This window comes from Protobothrops mucrosquamatus, unplaced genomic scaffold (genome assembly GCF_001527695.2).
Source record: "Protobothrops mucrosquamatus isolate PMUCROS unplaced genomic scaffold, P.Mucros_1.0 scaffold574, whole genome shotgun sequence".
In the NCBI taxonomy this organism is placed as follows: Eukaryota; Metazoa; Chordata; class Lepidosauria; order Squamata; family Viperidae; genus Protobothrops; species Protobothrops mucrosquamatus.
Window position 1 is genome coordinate 71,828 of NW_015386876.1, and position 14,592 is coordinate 86,419.

At 38.9% G+C, this 14,592-nt stretch overlaps 1 protein-coding gene across 1 annotated transcript; it reads left to right on the plus strand.

Moving 5' to 3' along the window:
* The first annotated feature begins 10,398 nt into the window (after nt 1-10,398).
* On the plus strand, nt 10,399-11,995 carry AMIGO3 (adhesion molecule with Ig like domain 3). The gene has a single exon (XM_015817318.1). The coding sequence runs from the start codon at nt 10,472-10,474 to the stop codon at nt 11,993-11,995; it is 1,524 nt and encodes a 507-aa protein (XP_015672804.1). The 5' UTR covers nt 10,399-10,471.
* The last annotated feature ends 2,597 nt before the right edge of the window (nt 11,996-14,592 follow it).

Below are 14,592 nucleotides of genomic sequence, written 5' to 3' on the forward strand. Positions count from 1 at the left end.
ATTGCTTGCTGGAGGAACAGTTTCCCACAGTTGAGTCACCACAGCCAAGAAAGCCTTTTCCACACAATGTGCAATATCCAATAGTAAGATGCAAAGGAGGGTCCCTAAAGAATATCTTAATAACAGACGGGCAAATAAAGAGAAATAGCCAAACTATGGAGCCAGTTCAAAGTCATCGCTAATGTCTTAAATGTGGAATAAAAATATATTGGCAATGTGTGTAATTGCTTTAGAATGTATAATGTCTGAAGTCTAAATCAAATTCTCAATAGCATTTCAATTTTCTAAAACTATCCTAGCCTTTATACGTATCTAATGATGCAGCAAATCAGAAAACATCAACAGTCTATTACAGAAGAAACAGCTGATAAATACCCTGCAGATTAGAAGGCACCACTAATAATTAATATTTTCAGAAAAATCATCTGAAGCCTTCGACTACCCAGCTTGCACCAAGGTAAGAATCCTAGAATACTGAATTCTATCAAAGTTGATTTTCCATTTCACAAATATACAAAATTGTAGCTTAACAAAAGATCTTATAAATATAGCTATAATTTTATCTTCCTTCCTTTTGCCCTTCCAGTTTTAAGAACTGAAACTTAGAAAGGTGGGCAAAATAATTGGGATAATTCATCCTCTCCCAACTACTTTTACTGGATACTAGGTACTAGATTCCTTTTCCACACTTGGAATACTGCATCCAGTTTTGGTCACCACGGTGTAAAAAAGATGCTGAGACTCTATAGAAAGAGTACAGAGAAGAGCAATAAAGATGATTAGGGGACTGGAGGCTAAAGCATATAAGGAATGGTTGCTGGAATTGGGAATGTCTAGTTTAATGAAGAGAAGGGCAAGGGGTGACATGATAGCAGTGTTCTAATATCTCAGGGGCTGCCACAAAGAAGAGGGAGAAACAACCTAGAACTAAGGAGAAATTTCCTGACAGTTAGAACAATTAATCTATGGAACAACTTGCCTCCAGAAATTGTGAACGCTCCAACACTGGAATTTTTTAAGAAGAGACTGGACAGCCATTTGTCTGAAATGGTACAGGGTTTCCTGCCTGAGTAGGGGGCTGGACTAGAAGACCTCCAAGACCTCCAACCCTAACCCTATCGAGTCCTTACAAGGACCTGGGATAGCAGATCTGGATGTTTGTTGTTGTTGTTGTTATTATTAATTTGCTTTTATAAAATAAAAAGTAAACACACATAGCTGTCCTTGGTTTTTAATGACATGTAAATAACTAAAGCTTTAAAGTAAAAGCCAAGAAATCTGAAATGAGTATGTTTTCCTACTACAAGGATAACAAAGGGTTTAATACTGGGGGGAGGGGGGAAAGGTTGAAAGTCTTACATCTCCTGTCCCAAAAGACCTGTGAAATTGCACTCACACATCCCTCTTGGCTCAGCCTTTCTGCCTGGTGCAGTTGGGTAATAATTGCTTGGCATGAATGGGAGAGGGTGAGGTCCAGTGGTGGGATTCAAATATGTGAACAACCGGTTCTCTGTGTGGATGCTGCTTCCAGAAGTCCATTCTGGGCCTGGGCAACAAAAAATTAGCTACCAGTTCTGCTGAACTGGTGTGAACTGGCTGAATCCCACCACTGGTGCGGTCTCATTAGCACATAAGGGAGAAACTACAACAGCAATTTTTATAGCAACTCTTGCCTCTGTAATTTTTAAAACGCATAATTAGGGAAGTTTGAGTTAGATAAAGGACACAAACATAAGCCTTATTAAAAAGGAAACAGACAAAAAAAAAGACATAGAACTTCTTATGGAACTTTAAGGAATCACATGCAAATATTTTGGTGGTAAAAGATGCTGGACTATAGAGTTGCTAAAGTAGAGAGAATGTCTCCAGAAAATATTGTCCTCCAGAGGAAAAAATTAAATATTCTGAGCAGAACACAAGAACCAGTTTGCTAATAATCAAGAAAAACTCTTATTGTCCAGAAAAATCTAAAAGGGTTAAGCTCACCCAAACACTAGGAGAGAAAGTGCAATCCAAATATCACAGTCAGTAAAACAGACATAACCACTTACAGTCAAATTAAAGTTTAAAATCTCAGGACAGATTCTTAAGTAAAACATTTATTGCTTGAAAAAAGAGTTTCTGAAGCTATCCTGGATCTGCATATAGTTGTCTGCAACCTTTTTCCCAGAGGCTTCTGTTCCTTGCCTAGGTCCCACAGCTTTCCAGGGCTTAAATTTAAAACAATGCTTTTCCTTTCTAGAGAGAAGAATAGTAGAGTTCCCCTTCTGCTGTGGTCTAGCTGCAAGTATGTATTAACTTTTTTTTTTGAAATAAAAAGATACTGATTCTGTGCCTTGGCATCTTGTAAATACCAGAATAACCCATGGGCTCTATTCTGATCTCCAAAGTATGCCCATTACTCACTGCTTAGTTCTGCATAATAGTTCAGTGGAATTGAATTGCTCAGCTGTTCTGTAAGATCATCCACCCATACCTTCTTTCTTGGAAGTTGAACCCAGAAGGCGATGGGCCTCAAGATTCTGCATTATGAGCTGCTCAGCGTTGGTGGTGACTGGAATTACAAGCCCAATAAAGTAAATAAAAATACCACCTCTTCCGCCACATTCTGCAAAGCTTTCTTCCTTCTTTACATCTATTAGTTGCCATGTCAATGAAATATTTTTAAACTGAGGTGACCTAAAAAGCACGAGAGAGCTTATGTCCTTGCCTCTGGCTCAAGTGCCAATACATTTCAGCCAGTAAGAGGGTGGTGTCCACTGCATTTAAAAAGGCAGTACATTTAGTACCTGTAACAAGCACCGTGCCAGGCTATTGGGAAAAGGGCAGAGGTATCTTATATTTTCCTTCTATTTTCTGAAGATAATAATAATAATAATAATAATAATAATAATAATAATAATAATAATAATAATAATAATAATAATAATAATAATGATGATGATGATGATGATGATGATGATGATGATGATGATGATGATGATGATGATGATGATGATGATGATGATGTTGATGATGATGTTGATGATGATAAAGTTGGAAGGGACCTTGGAGGTCATCTAGTCCAACCCCCTGCTCAGGCAGGAAACCCTATACCATTTCGGACAAATGGCTGTCCAGTTTCTTCTTAAAAACTTCCAGTGTTGACGCATTCACCGCTTCTGGAGGCAGGTTGTTCCACTGGTTAATTGTTCTAACTGTCAGGAAGTTTCTCCTTAGTTCTAGGTTGCTTCTCTCCTTGCTTAGTTTCCACCCGTTGCTTCTTGTCCTGCCTTCAGGCGCTTTGGAGAATAGCTTGACTTCCTCTTCTTTGTGGCAGCCCTTGAGATATTGGAACACTGNTTTGTTAAACTAGACATACCCAATTCCAGCAACCGTTCCTTATATGTTTTAGCCTCCAGTCCCCTAATCATCTTTGTTGCTCTTCTCTGTACTCTTTCTAAAGTCTCAACATCTTTTTTACATCGCGGTGACCAAAACTGGATGCAGTATTCCAAGTGTGGCCTTACCAAGGCATTGTAAAGTGGTATTAATACTTCACGTGATCTTGATTCTATCCCTCTGTTAATGCAGCCTAGCACTGTGTTGGCTTTTTTGGCAGCTGCAGCACACTGCTGGCTCATATTTAAATGATTGTCCACTAGGATGACTGTGGTTGGGTTCTCCTTTCCTCAAATAAAGACAAAATATAGAAGTGGTCTTCCCGAATCCTTTATTAAGAGCAAAAGTATAGGTTTGCTAAACTACAGCAGCATATGGGTTCGGGGAAGCTGAGGACTCAGCTGCCTCAGAGCTTTCCATCAATATTAGGCTCCCCTTCTCTCAATATGAGAGAAGACCTCTACTATATTCAGTAAAACAACATCCTGCAAATGTAAATCTTCCTGTCATATTAAGAAGAACCCTGTGACAGTTTTCCTTTGTCAGAATCTTTGCATTCTGATTCTTTGAGTTCAGCATCACAGATGCAGTGCATCTGCTACAAATGGTCATGCTCACCAAAAATTAAGAGGGCCACAACCCGCGATTGTGTTCTGAGGATGAGGGAATGACAGGAGGAAACTGTTTGCCTCCTAAGAAGTCTATATTCCCGGTGCCTTAGATGGTTCTGGCAGAAGTACCTGGTTCAATATTGTTTCCAGGGAACTATAGGACTACATCCCTCGGGAAAGGGAGGCATTTGAAACAATACACGCATACGGTTCCAAACTCAATCATAAATAATCAGAAGATGGAGCTAACTGCAGCCATCAAAATGTTTTGTGCCAAATTTGATCTTTTCAGTTGAGGAAAATTCTGTTATTCTAAAACCACTAGGTGCTCTCATGCTCCAACGCGTTGCTATTGTTAGGAAGTTATGCTATTTTTTCCATTTTGTTGTGACTGAAGCGCTTGAAAATATTTGAAAAAACTTGAAAAGGAGGAATGTCCCTTTTCAGCAGGTTAGATCTAATGAAATTATAGGCAGCAGAGTTCTTCCTGGTAGCTAAATGTAACTGAATATAGCCCAGACGCTTCCTGCTTATCTCTCCACACAAGAGGAATCTGCTTTACATTTATACTTTTCAAGAGAGACGTTTACTTTCTCTCTTGAAAATACCCCTGCAGAGTGCATTTGGAAAAGACATGTATAGAAAAAATTCCCCCCAATGGAATACGAATAGGCTAAAAAGAAAACTGGAGTAGAGCTATTTTTCTTTATGTGTAAATTTTTGGCATAGAGGCATACATTTATTGCATGATAGAGCCATCAACTTTGTGAATCTTCATATACATTCTGGAACACGCCTAGACATTTATTGCTTCATAAGAACCAGTTTAGAGTTCTCTTCCCCCCCCCCCCAAGAGTATAGAGATAATGCTCATCACTGCAGCAATTAATTTTAGCTATGTGGCATTGACATTCATGCTCACTTTACTATGTTTACTTACAGTAGTGGCCAAAATTGTGGAAACCTTTTGGGAAAAGTGAGGTTTGATGGCTAATAACACCACTTTCTTTGGAGAAGTACCATAAAAGTATATATCAATGGAAAGATAATTTAATCAAGAATGTAATGCAACAAAGTTTGTTCAATTATTTGTATTTGATGAAATGTTATAGCCAAATAACCAGAAAAAGGAAGCACAACTTCCTTAGGTTGATATCAGGTAGCTTTCCTTTATCTGATTGTAGCCAATGAGCATGAATATTTAGAGAGCCAATGAGGTGTCAGCTTGTTTTGGCAATGAGCCAATCAGATCACAGTAGGATTCAGTTACTGATGTCATGTATTGAAGCTGAGAGGAGGACATTTGTCAGTGTGTTATATGATCGCTATCAAGTTGGTTGGGGTGTTTTGTGTTCTTTCATTTAGTCAGCTTGTAAAACGTAATAAAATTAAAGTAATGGTGTAAAGAGTTGACTGATTGCCCAGAAAGCGATGTAAAATAGTATTATTAAGTGAACAAGGCTACAGTTATAAAGAAATCAGAAGAAAAACGGGTGGAAACTTAACCAAAGGTGGCATTTCTACTGTACACTTTTTCCAAAAGGTTTCCACATTTTTGGCCACTACTGTATGAAACAGCAACTTTATGGATCTAGCAAGGTCAAATCATGCTGATGGATACACAGATTCAAAATGTTGCATATCAATCATACACCAACCATGAGGTTGCTGTTGTAAGGAAAATAGGATGAGGAAGCAATATTAGGTACATTTGCCATCTTCAGTTACTTATAAAGTAATAAAGGTGGGATACAAATCTAATAAATATCTTTTACGGAAAATTATGTTTGTTCTTTGTCTCCAGCACAAGTTCCATTTTCTTATGAAAGCTACATAATAACTGGACCACGGAGGGGAAGGTAATTGCAAACAAGCAATAAAATTACAATACTGCTTGTTTTGGGGTATATTTCACCCAAAGGAGGTTTTGTCTCCTTTCTGAGTGACACATTAAGCAAAATGCTAACAAAATAGAGAAGTTAAGAAAACACTGAAATATTTTAAAGATTACTAATCCAAGCAAATGCTACATGGTAATTATGCTACAAAGTGCTACATTCATCAGCAAGTAATAGCTATCAGCTATTTGAGGTAAGCCGGCTCAAGAACCATTGGAATTCTACTTTATTGTTTTAAAATATAATAAAATTTTGAAAGCTGGAGTTTCTCTCCCCCCTACCCCATCTTGTATCAAAAAAGATCAAGGTTGAGCAATCTTCTTTCTCATCCACTTTGTTTTAGTGCTAATGCAATGTTTACATGATCTGCATTTTCTTTTTTTCAGGTCGTCTAGTCTTAAAGTGAAGACATTATAGTTTCTACAGCACTTTTAAGTTGTTTCTGTGACCACAAATATCAGGTCTGAAATACAGGTTTTTAACCAAATGGCAAGTTAGTTCATCATTCTAAAATTTAAAGAATAAAAAAGGGTAAAAACATTTAAATTCATTCAAGACTTTCCTTAATGAACCAAAGCCAAGATTAATGGATCTAATCTTTGGATAAAAATCAGACCTGTGAGAAAGTGATGAGAAAGAACACTTGGGAAGAGGAAGTATAGAACCATTTCCTTTACCTACTGTATACACCAGTGATGGCGAACCTTTTAGAGACCGAGTGCCCAAACTGCAACCCCAAACCCACTTTTGCATCGTCGGGTGCCGGGTGGGTGTGGCCCATTGGGTGGGCGTGTCTGCGATGGTAACGGCAGACTGGGTGGGACTAAAAAGTTCAATCAATCAGTTCCAACTTTGCAAGATGTTTTTTTTTCCCCGCAAGAAGTTGAAATTGACTGATTGATTGAACCTTTTTTTTGCACACAGTGGCGGAGGCCTAAAGCGAAAAGGTTTTATAAAACCCAGCTGAAGGCCTAGGACTGGGATGACGGCGCGCGTGCCCACAGAGAGGGCTCCGAGTGCCATCTTTGGCACCCGTGCCATAGGTTCGCCACCACTGGTATACAGTATTCAAGTCCAGCTTTAAAAGTAGCTGCTGCATACAGGCATCTGGCAAGTATTTCTTCTAGAGCAGAACTCCTTCAACTGGAAAACAGAGGGTTAAGTGCCCATCATATCCTGCAACTGCAGCAGCCAAATTAGTCATTTGCTACCTTAATGGAAACCAATTACTCGGTTTTGATTTTCACTTCCTTCAAATAAAGCAGCCTAGGTCTCCCTGGAAATTACACCCCAGGCCCTGCTGTAACTGCCCCTGCAATTACTCTGCCGACATGCCTGGTCAACCACCTTCAACTGTGCAGGGGGCAAAGGGTAATTCAATGGTATGCAATCTCTTTCGGTCTTTGATGAATCTTCAGAGCAAGAATAGCTTTCTGGCCAGCCAAAAGTATGCCATAAATATCTGGAGTTTCTGCCTATTTTTTTTATCTTAGTTACCAGATGTTGTTTATTGCACTTGAACATCCAGTTTTCTGAAAACAAGCTGCAGTTTATTAATAGATCAGCCACAGACAAATGTGAAAGGAAGAAAGTCCAGATAATTACTGATAACAATACTGTTAAAAGAAAACCACAAGAAATATTGTTTGCAAATAGAAATGATGGAAAAAATAGTGAAGTGTTGAAGCATATAGATGTGCTATGGTTGATTCTAACAAAAAATAATGGCTATAACGGATTTTATCTAGTTTTGAAAATGTATTTTTCTCAGAGCAACTATCCATGCTGGCTCAGGAATTCTAGGAGTTGAAGTCCACAGTCATAAAAGAGTCAAGGTTGCCTACCCCTGGCCTAGAGAATAACTTTGTAGCTAACATCTTGGTAAAATCAGTCACACAGTAGCAAGGCAGTGACTTCTAAACTAACACAAGATACTAATAAAGGTAAGATGCAATATAGCAATAGCAATAGCTATTGCTAGATTGCTCCATGGTGCTTTACAGCACTCTCTGAGTGGCTTACAAATGTCAGCATATTGCCCTCAACAATCTGGGTCCTCATTTTACTGACCTTGGAAAGATGGAAGGCTGAGTCAACCTTGAATTGGTCAGGCTCAAACTCCTGGCTGTGGGCAGAGTTAGCCTGCAGTACTGCATTCTAACCCCTGCACTAACACGTCTCATAATATCCAGGAACAAAAGAAGCAACTTCTTGAATATTGGGGACACACTCCTAGCCATTTGCTCAAGAGCAGAGGAGGAATATAGGGAACTACCTTACAATGAGTCAGATTCAGGGCTGCAGGCAAAGTAGCAGTGGTAGGGCATGTGCCGCACATAGAAGTTCCACCTTCAATCCTTGCCATCTCCAGATAAGCTGAACTTTATGAAATCTTGATTAGTATTCACATAGTCAACATTGGTGACACTGAGCCATATGAACCAGTAGCCTGACTTTGACTCAGCGTGAGGCAACGTCTGATATTCACAGCATGGAAAAACATTTTTTATTACTACAACTTGAAAATAAAACATAGGGCTTTAGAGAACCATTTATTTAGTCAAATAAACAGAATGCAACAGGACAACTTCCTAGATTGTGGGACAGGCTGGTTTCATCCAGCATAGCAGAGGAGAACTTCTATATGACTATACTAGCGTACAGATAGTAGCTGTTAACTCAGATCTAATTACTTCTATTGTACAACTTTGCCAGTGAATTTGCCAGTGAAACAAGGTAGGTTTGCTCCCATAGAAGCCATTGGTAGGATTATGAAATCATACATTACTGTGACCATTGTACTTATACACCAAAATCCACATAGCACTGAAAGCTATACATCTGGAAGAATGGACCATGATGATGATGCAAAATAGCAACAGAAAAGCTCTCAGTGAGTTTTCCTGATCAAGATTCCAGTGAGGAAGGTTTCACACAACAGTGTCAAAGAAGTCACTCTTTAATTTCATAACAATGAAAGGCTCAAATGCAGTGTATCACAATGAAAACAGAAGCCTTGATGCTAAGAAAGGGCACTTTGCTTTGTTTGTGCACTTTTGGGAGAGAAAGAATTAGAATCTACCCAATTACTAAAAAAAATGTGTAATAGTGCCTGTCTCCATTTGAAAGTGCAAGATTATGCCTGAGTAGACAAACTGAGTAGACGAACACTGATAAAACCTACTAACCTCAGTGATCACAAGTGGGCATTGTTTCATCTTTATACTTCAGTTGTCATTGCCTATTGTACACCTCACTCCTGATTCAAGTTCCTAACTACCCTACAATTTTTCAAGTGCTTACATCACAAAGGGTTGTAAACATAATGCCAAACATACTGTATATCCCATTCAGTGAAATAGAGAAAGTAATAAATTTGCAATCTTGGTTGTCTCCTCTTTTAATCGTTGCAAAGCCATGCAAAAAATGAAGACCAGATTCAACAGCTATTAAACTGAAAGTTTGTAGAGGCAGCTTGAAAAGAGAAGCAGAAGAGTTGCTTAATCAGAACATACCCTGCCTTCTTTTTGCAAGCTGCTTCTTTCTTTCTCCCTCTTTGTTTCTCCTGCAGTTGCAACCACCGGTGGAAGTTGCTGCAGTTCTTATCTGCCTCTTGGTCAGTCGGTCTTAGAAGGATTTCTCTGCCTCTGCCTGGCATAACAAAGAATCTACATGCCATTCAAAAAAAATAAATAAAAGGTCTTCATTACCGGTTCTCCTCTCTCCTCCCTTTCTAACACCACTCCCTTTTAACACAAGCCAATAAGATTGCTTCTAGGCCCACTAGGCTTTCCCTGTCAGTATTCACGGGCTGCTTGTAAATAGCAGAAGGAAGGAAGTGTTTGCATAGATTGAGCTTGGCTGAGAGATTCAAGTAGCAGGAAGGAGTGATGCTGCTCAGTATAAACCAGAGAATATGGAAACGGGGTAAGAGCTGCTTTTTTGGCATTTTTGTTTGGGATTACAGAAGGGAAGGGGAAGGCTTCTACCTGAATCTCATTAACGATGGAGCCATACAGGAGTTGCCTAACCACAGGATGCAGACTCACTAATGGAATCTCTGACTCCAAGGACAGTAGGCAGAAATGGCTCTGACTTTTCGGTGCAATAAAGTTATCAAAATTGCCGTTTCAAATGGACGTAGAGATATGTTATCTGAGAAAGAAACAGCCTGGAGGCACATCCTTAAACATTCTCAACGATCCTGAAGTAAATTTCAAAGAGATTTGGCTCAAGGGCATATTTATTTTTACCTTTACAGATGCACTGTGCCACTGAAATTATCTGGGGCAAAAACTGAACACAGAGGCTTGCTAAACTGGTACCAAGCCTTAACGTGGCATGCTGAACAGTAGTTGCATGACTTTTTCACCTGGATGTCATTGTGTTTTTTTCCTGCAATGTGCACAAATCATTTTAGAAGACTTTTTAAATCTCTAAAAGGGGCCCGTCTGATTTCGGCAATCCTTTCAACTGTTCACATCGCCGTGTTCCACGAAAGACCATGCTCAGTGTGAGTTTTATTTTGGCAGTCTGGATTGATCTTGCTGACAGAAAAGAGTGGATTTCCATCATTTCATAATGAGTGTGCTGACATTAACTCTATTTATTTGTAAACTCCTGGGGAAGCTGTTGGTACTGTTCGACCTGGGTGTTAAAGTTAGCATCTTAAGCAATGCTTCCATTTTCACAAGATGCCCTGAAGTCTGCATCTGTACTGCTGATCTCCTGAGTTGTACCAGGAAAAACCTTCGGCATGTCCCTGTTCCATTGCCTCCTACAACTATCACCTTGGATCTCAGCCACAATGCTATTGTTCATCTTCATGATTATTGCCTGACTACTTTACCACATCTTGAAACCTTAAGGATTAGCCACAACAAAATAAAAAACATCACCCAACATGTGTTTCGCAACGCTACTTACCTTCTGTACCTGGATATGTCCTCCAACCATCTGCAGACTGTGGAAAAATACTACTTTGAAGACCTTGTGAACTTGAAAGAGCTTCTCCTTTACAATAACAAAATAGTGCAAGTAGATGAAAAAGCTTTCATGACATTAATCAATTTGCAAAAGATCTATCTAAGTTGGAATAGGCTAACAAAATTTCCATTTGAGTCTATTCAAAAACTTGAACATCCTTATCTAAGGACGCTTGATCTTTCTGCCAACAACCTAAGCAGCATTCCTATTCAAGTAATAACAAGTTTGCCTACGTACATTAAAAATGGCTTATATTTTCACAACAACCCTGTGAATTGTGACTGCTCTCTCCAGGAGATGCTCCAGGAATGGAAACATCGCGGTTTCAGTTCTGTGCAGGATTTCATAGAGGAGCACACTTGTAAAGCCTACCCCAATATGCTCTCCTTAATTAAGACCTTCAATTACAATAAATATTTTCAAATTTGCTCTTGGAACCAAAGAAAATTTGACATTCCAGAAGTGCTGTGCAGAGTGGGAGAATCCTTGGTAATAGACTGCAACACAAGCCTCCCTGAAGACAACACCACCACTTACAGGTGGATCTCCCCACGCCATGAATTATTCATGTATCCCCAGCACAGTGATCAGACACATCAGCCTTTAAAAAATGGAAGCTTAAAGATCATAAATGCCATCCGTTCGTTCTCAGGCGTTTATGAGTGCATAGCAATCAGTGATCTCCAAAAGGTCAATGAAACATACGAAGTTAACGTGACAGTCCACTACTCCAAATTAGTGGAATCTTTCAGTACTAGCCTCACAACCCTTCTAGGGTGTATTGTAAGCTTGGTGTTAGTGCTGATGTACCTGTACCTTACACCGTGCTGTTGCTCTAAGTGCTGCAGGAAGCCTACAAGTCCTCCTCCAGACTGCAGTGCCCAATCATCTATTCTTAGTACCACTCCATCGGTCACAGATGTAACAAATCGCAAGATCAGTGCAAACAAGCATGTTGTTTTTCTAGAGCCTATCAAGGAGAATCACAATGGCAAGGTCAAGCTGGCTGTCACTGAAGACTTTGATGTGAACCCCCGCAAGCTCCTAAGACTTAAACTGGACTCAGAATCAATCAGTACAGCTTTTTCTAATCCCGTCATGTCACCAGCAGATGCATAGCAAACCAACTGCAGAAAGGCTTTCTTAGTGGACGGCTGGAATGGAAAACAAAATCCTGTTTCCATTCTGGGAGGAAGCGAGAAGAGAAGATATATTCATGAAGGATTTCCTCACCACAATCTATAGAGGATTTTAAAAAATGTTTCTTGGATGGAGGATGCTGAATCTTACATCTTACATTATCTCCCCCCACTAATTCCTATCCAATTGCTCCAGTTCTCTTAGGCATGGACATGAAAAGCAGCTCCTTTTAAGCAAGGAAATGAATAATTGTTCTCTGCACATCCCAAATGATTGCCGCATGCTTCGTTCTCAAGATAATACAATGTTCTAGAAGGTTATCTTCTCCCGTTAGAAAAACTGCTGTGGAATATAAACTTGTGTTGTGGCTTTGACTTTTAGAGAACAAAGTTTTTACTATATAACAAGGCTGTTTTCATCTTTGCAGAAGACCAAGTGCCTCCTATAGCCACATAGAGACCCTTTCTTACTTGCTCCGAAACTGCTCTAACTAGACACTGCTTCAAACCTCAAACATTTGTGAAAATAAATTCTTGAATCCACTCTTTCTACCATCTGCACTGCTTAAAAGAAGTTAGCATAAAAACAAGCTGAAGCAACCTTCCTTTTAGAAAAGAAACAAGCACTGCCCCAGATGACCATACTTGGATATGTGCAGTTAGCCCAGTAAGTAGAATTGATTGCATGCCTAGCCCTAGACTATTTTAATAAATAGCCTTATTTCACTGGAGCTAAATATGCTGGCTGAGATTTAAAAGTTCCATGTTCTAAATGTCTCTTTTAATTAGTAATCTGTTTGTTAATGCAACCAGGCAGTATCACGGCTATGATAAACAGTTTGGATATATGTTTTTTTAATCATTTCACTGGCAAACAAAAATCCATGCCTGAAAATAATATTTCATTTATACTTAAAGGGCAAGCATTCTCCTTGGAATTAGAGATACAAGAGAATTATGCTCAAAGTTAAAAAGGGCACTATTTTAGAGAAAGTGCTGATGTTCTTTATTTTCTTTTGTGTACAATTGAGATTACGATTGACACAAATATTGCCCCCGAATGCATGCATTTTTACATGAGGAAAGGATGTACTGCCACTCAAAAGTAGAATGTCCTTTTCATTCATCTGTTGCCATCGAACAGTCATAAAAGATGCATTTGATCTTAGAATAATACCTAGGACCCATCTGTGCCACGCTCAAGTTTATCATGTAATGCAAGACTTGAATGAACAAACTTTCCAGCTTCTTTCTCCTTCAAAAAGGCTTGAGAAAGTACTATTTTGGTGGTATTTGTAATCCATAATAAGAAAAGGATGGCAGACTAAAAGTCCTCTCAAGTTGCATTTAAATGAAAGTGTTTTTAAAAATAAACATTTGCATTTGAAAGTGTCTATATATCGTTACATTGTGGGACATAGCTGGCTTTATATATATTAGCTGGTCATCTGATAAAGTAAAACTCTGGGCACAATAAGCCAGTTTATCTGATCTCGGTTATCTAAAAAAAAATATAAACCACAGATTAAAACAACCAGTGAATTCTTCTAAATTCAGTATAAATTTGAAGGTATCTTCTGGCCAGCAATTAGTTTATTTCTAGACAGTTATTAGAAAAATCAGGGGAGTTAATGCCTCAAACCCCTATTCCAAAAGTGGTCAGCAAGCATTTTTGTTGACATAGACATTACTTCCAAATTTAAACCAGCTGTTATTTTTCAGAGGAACAAGTCTAAACCTCAGACTTTGTTTCTAATTCCTCCCTTATGATATTGTATATTTTTTATAATTTGTTTTGTATTTTAAAGCCTTAAAATTGTTAATGCTTATTAATCAAAATCCTTAATTATGTTTTTCTATCTTTTTTTTTTAAATCCAGTAGCGAATCTTATGTATATTCCTGGCTACGGAAATCTGCATGAATAATAATTTATGCCTGGAAAGTACCTGAACTTGGACTGTCTTGAGCCTCTAGAGGAAAGCCTTTTCAATGTCGTGATATCTACGGACACTATAACAGAGCTTTCAAGATTCAAGCTTGAACTGTAGAGAGAACCACCACCAGTCAACACAAGTCTTTGCAAGGGGAAGCAATAAACTTACATCAGGTCCTATCTATGGGTTTCTGCAGAGAAAGCAAGAGAGGGGCAAATGATAACAGATGTGAGGGGTCCTTGGAGCTCTCTGAGCTAGGTTGGGGGTTTTTTTTGCAGATGTTTCATTACCCAAACTAGGTAACATCATCAGTGTAGTAAGGAATGGGATTTGCTCTCACAGTCTATATTCCAGTGGCTCACCTTGTCAGGGCTGTTGGGGTTGATCTTGGTGGTTCTTTAGTTGGGCTGTTTGCTTGTTTGGGGGTCCCTTGATTGGGGCATTGTTTACTTCTTGACTGTTAGTCTGATATTAATCCTAGTGTTAATCTATACTCATCTGGATGTTGATTGCTTGTGGGAAGGTACCGGTATTTTGGTTTTTTTGTTCCCTTTCTAGCTTGTTCATTGTCTCTTTTGCACAGTATATAGATGTTGTTTATGTCTATGTATCTATTCATGGCCAGTTTGTCAGAGTGCCAAG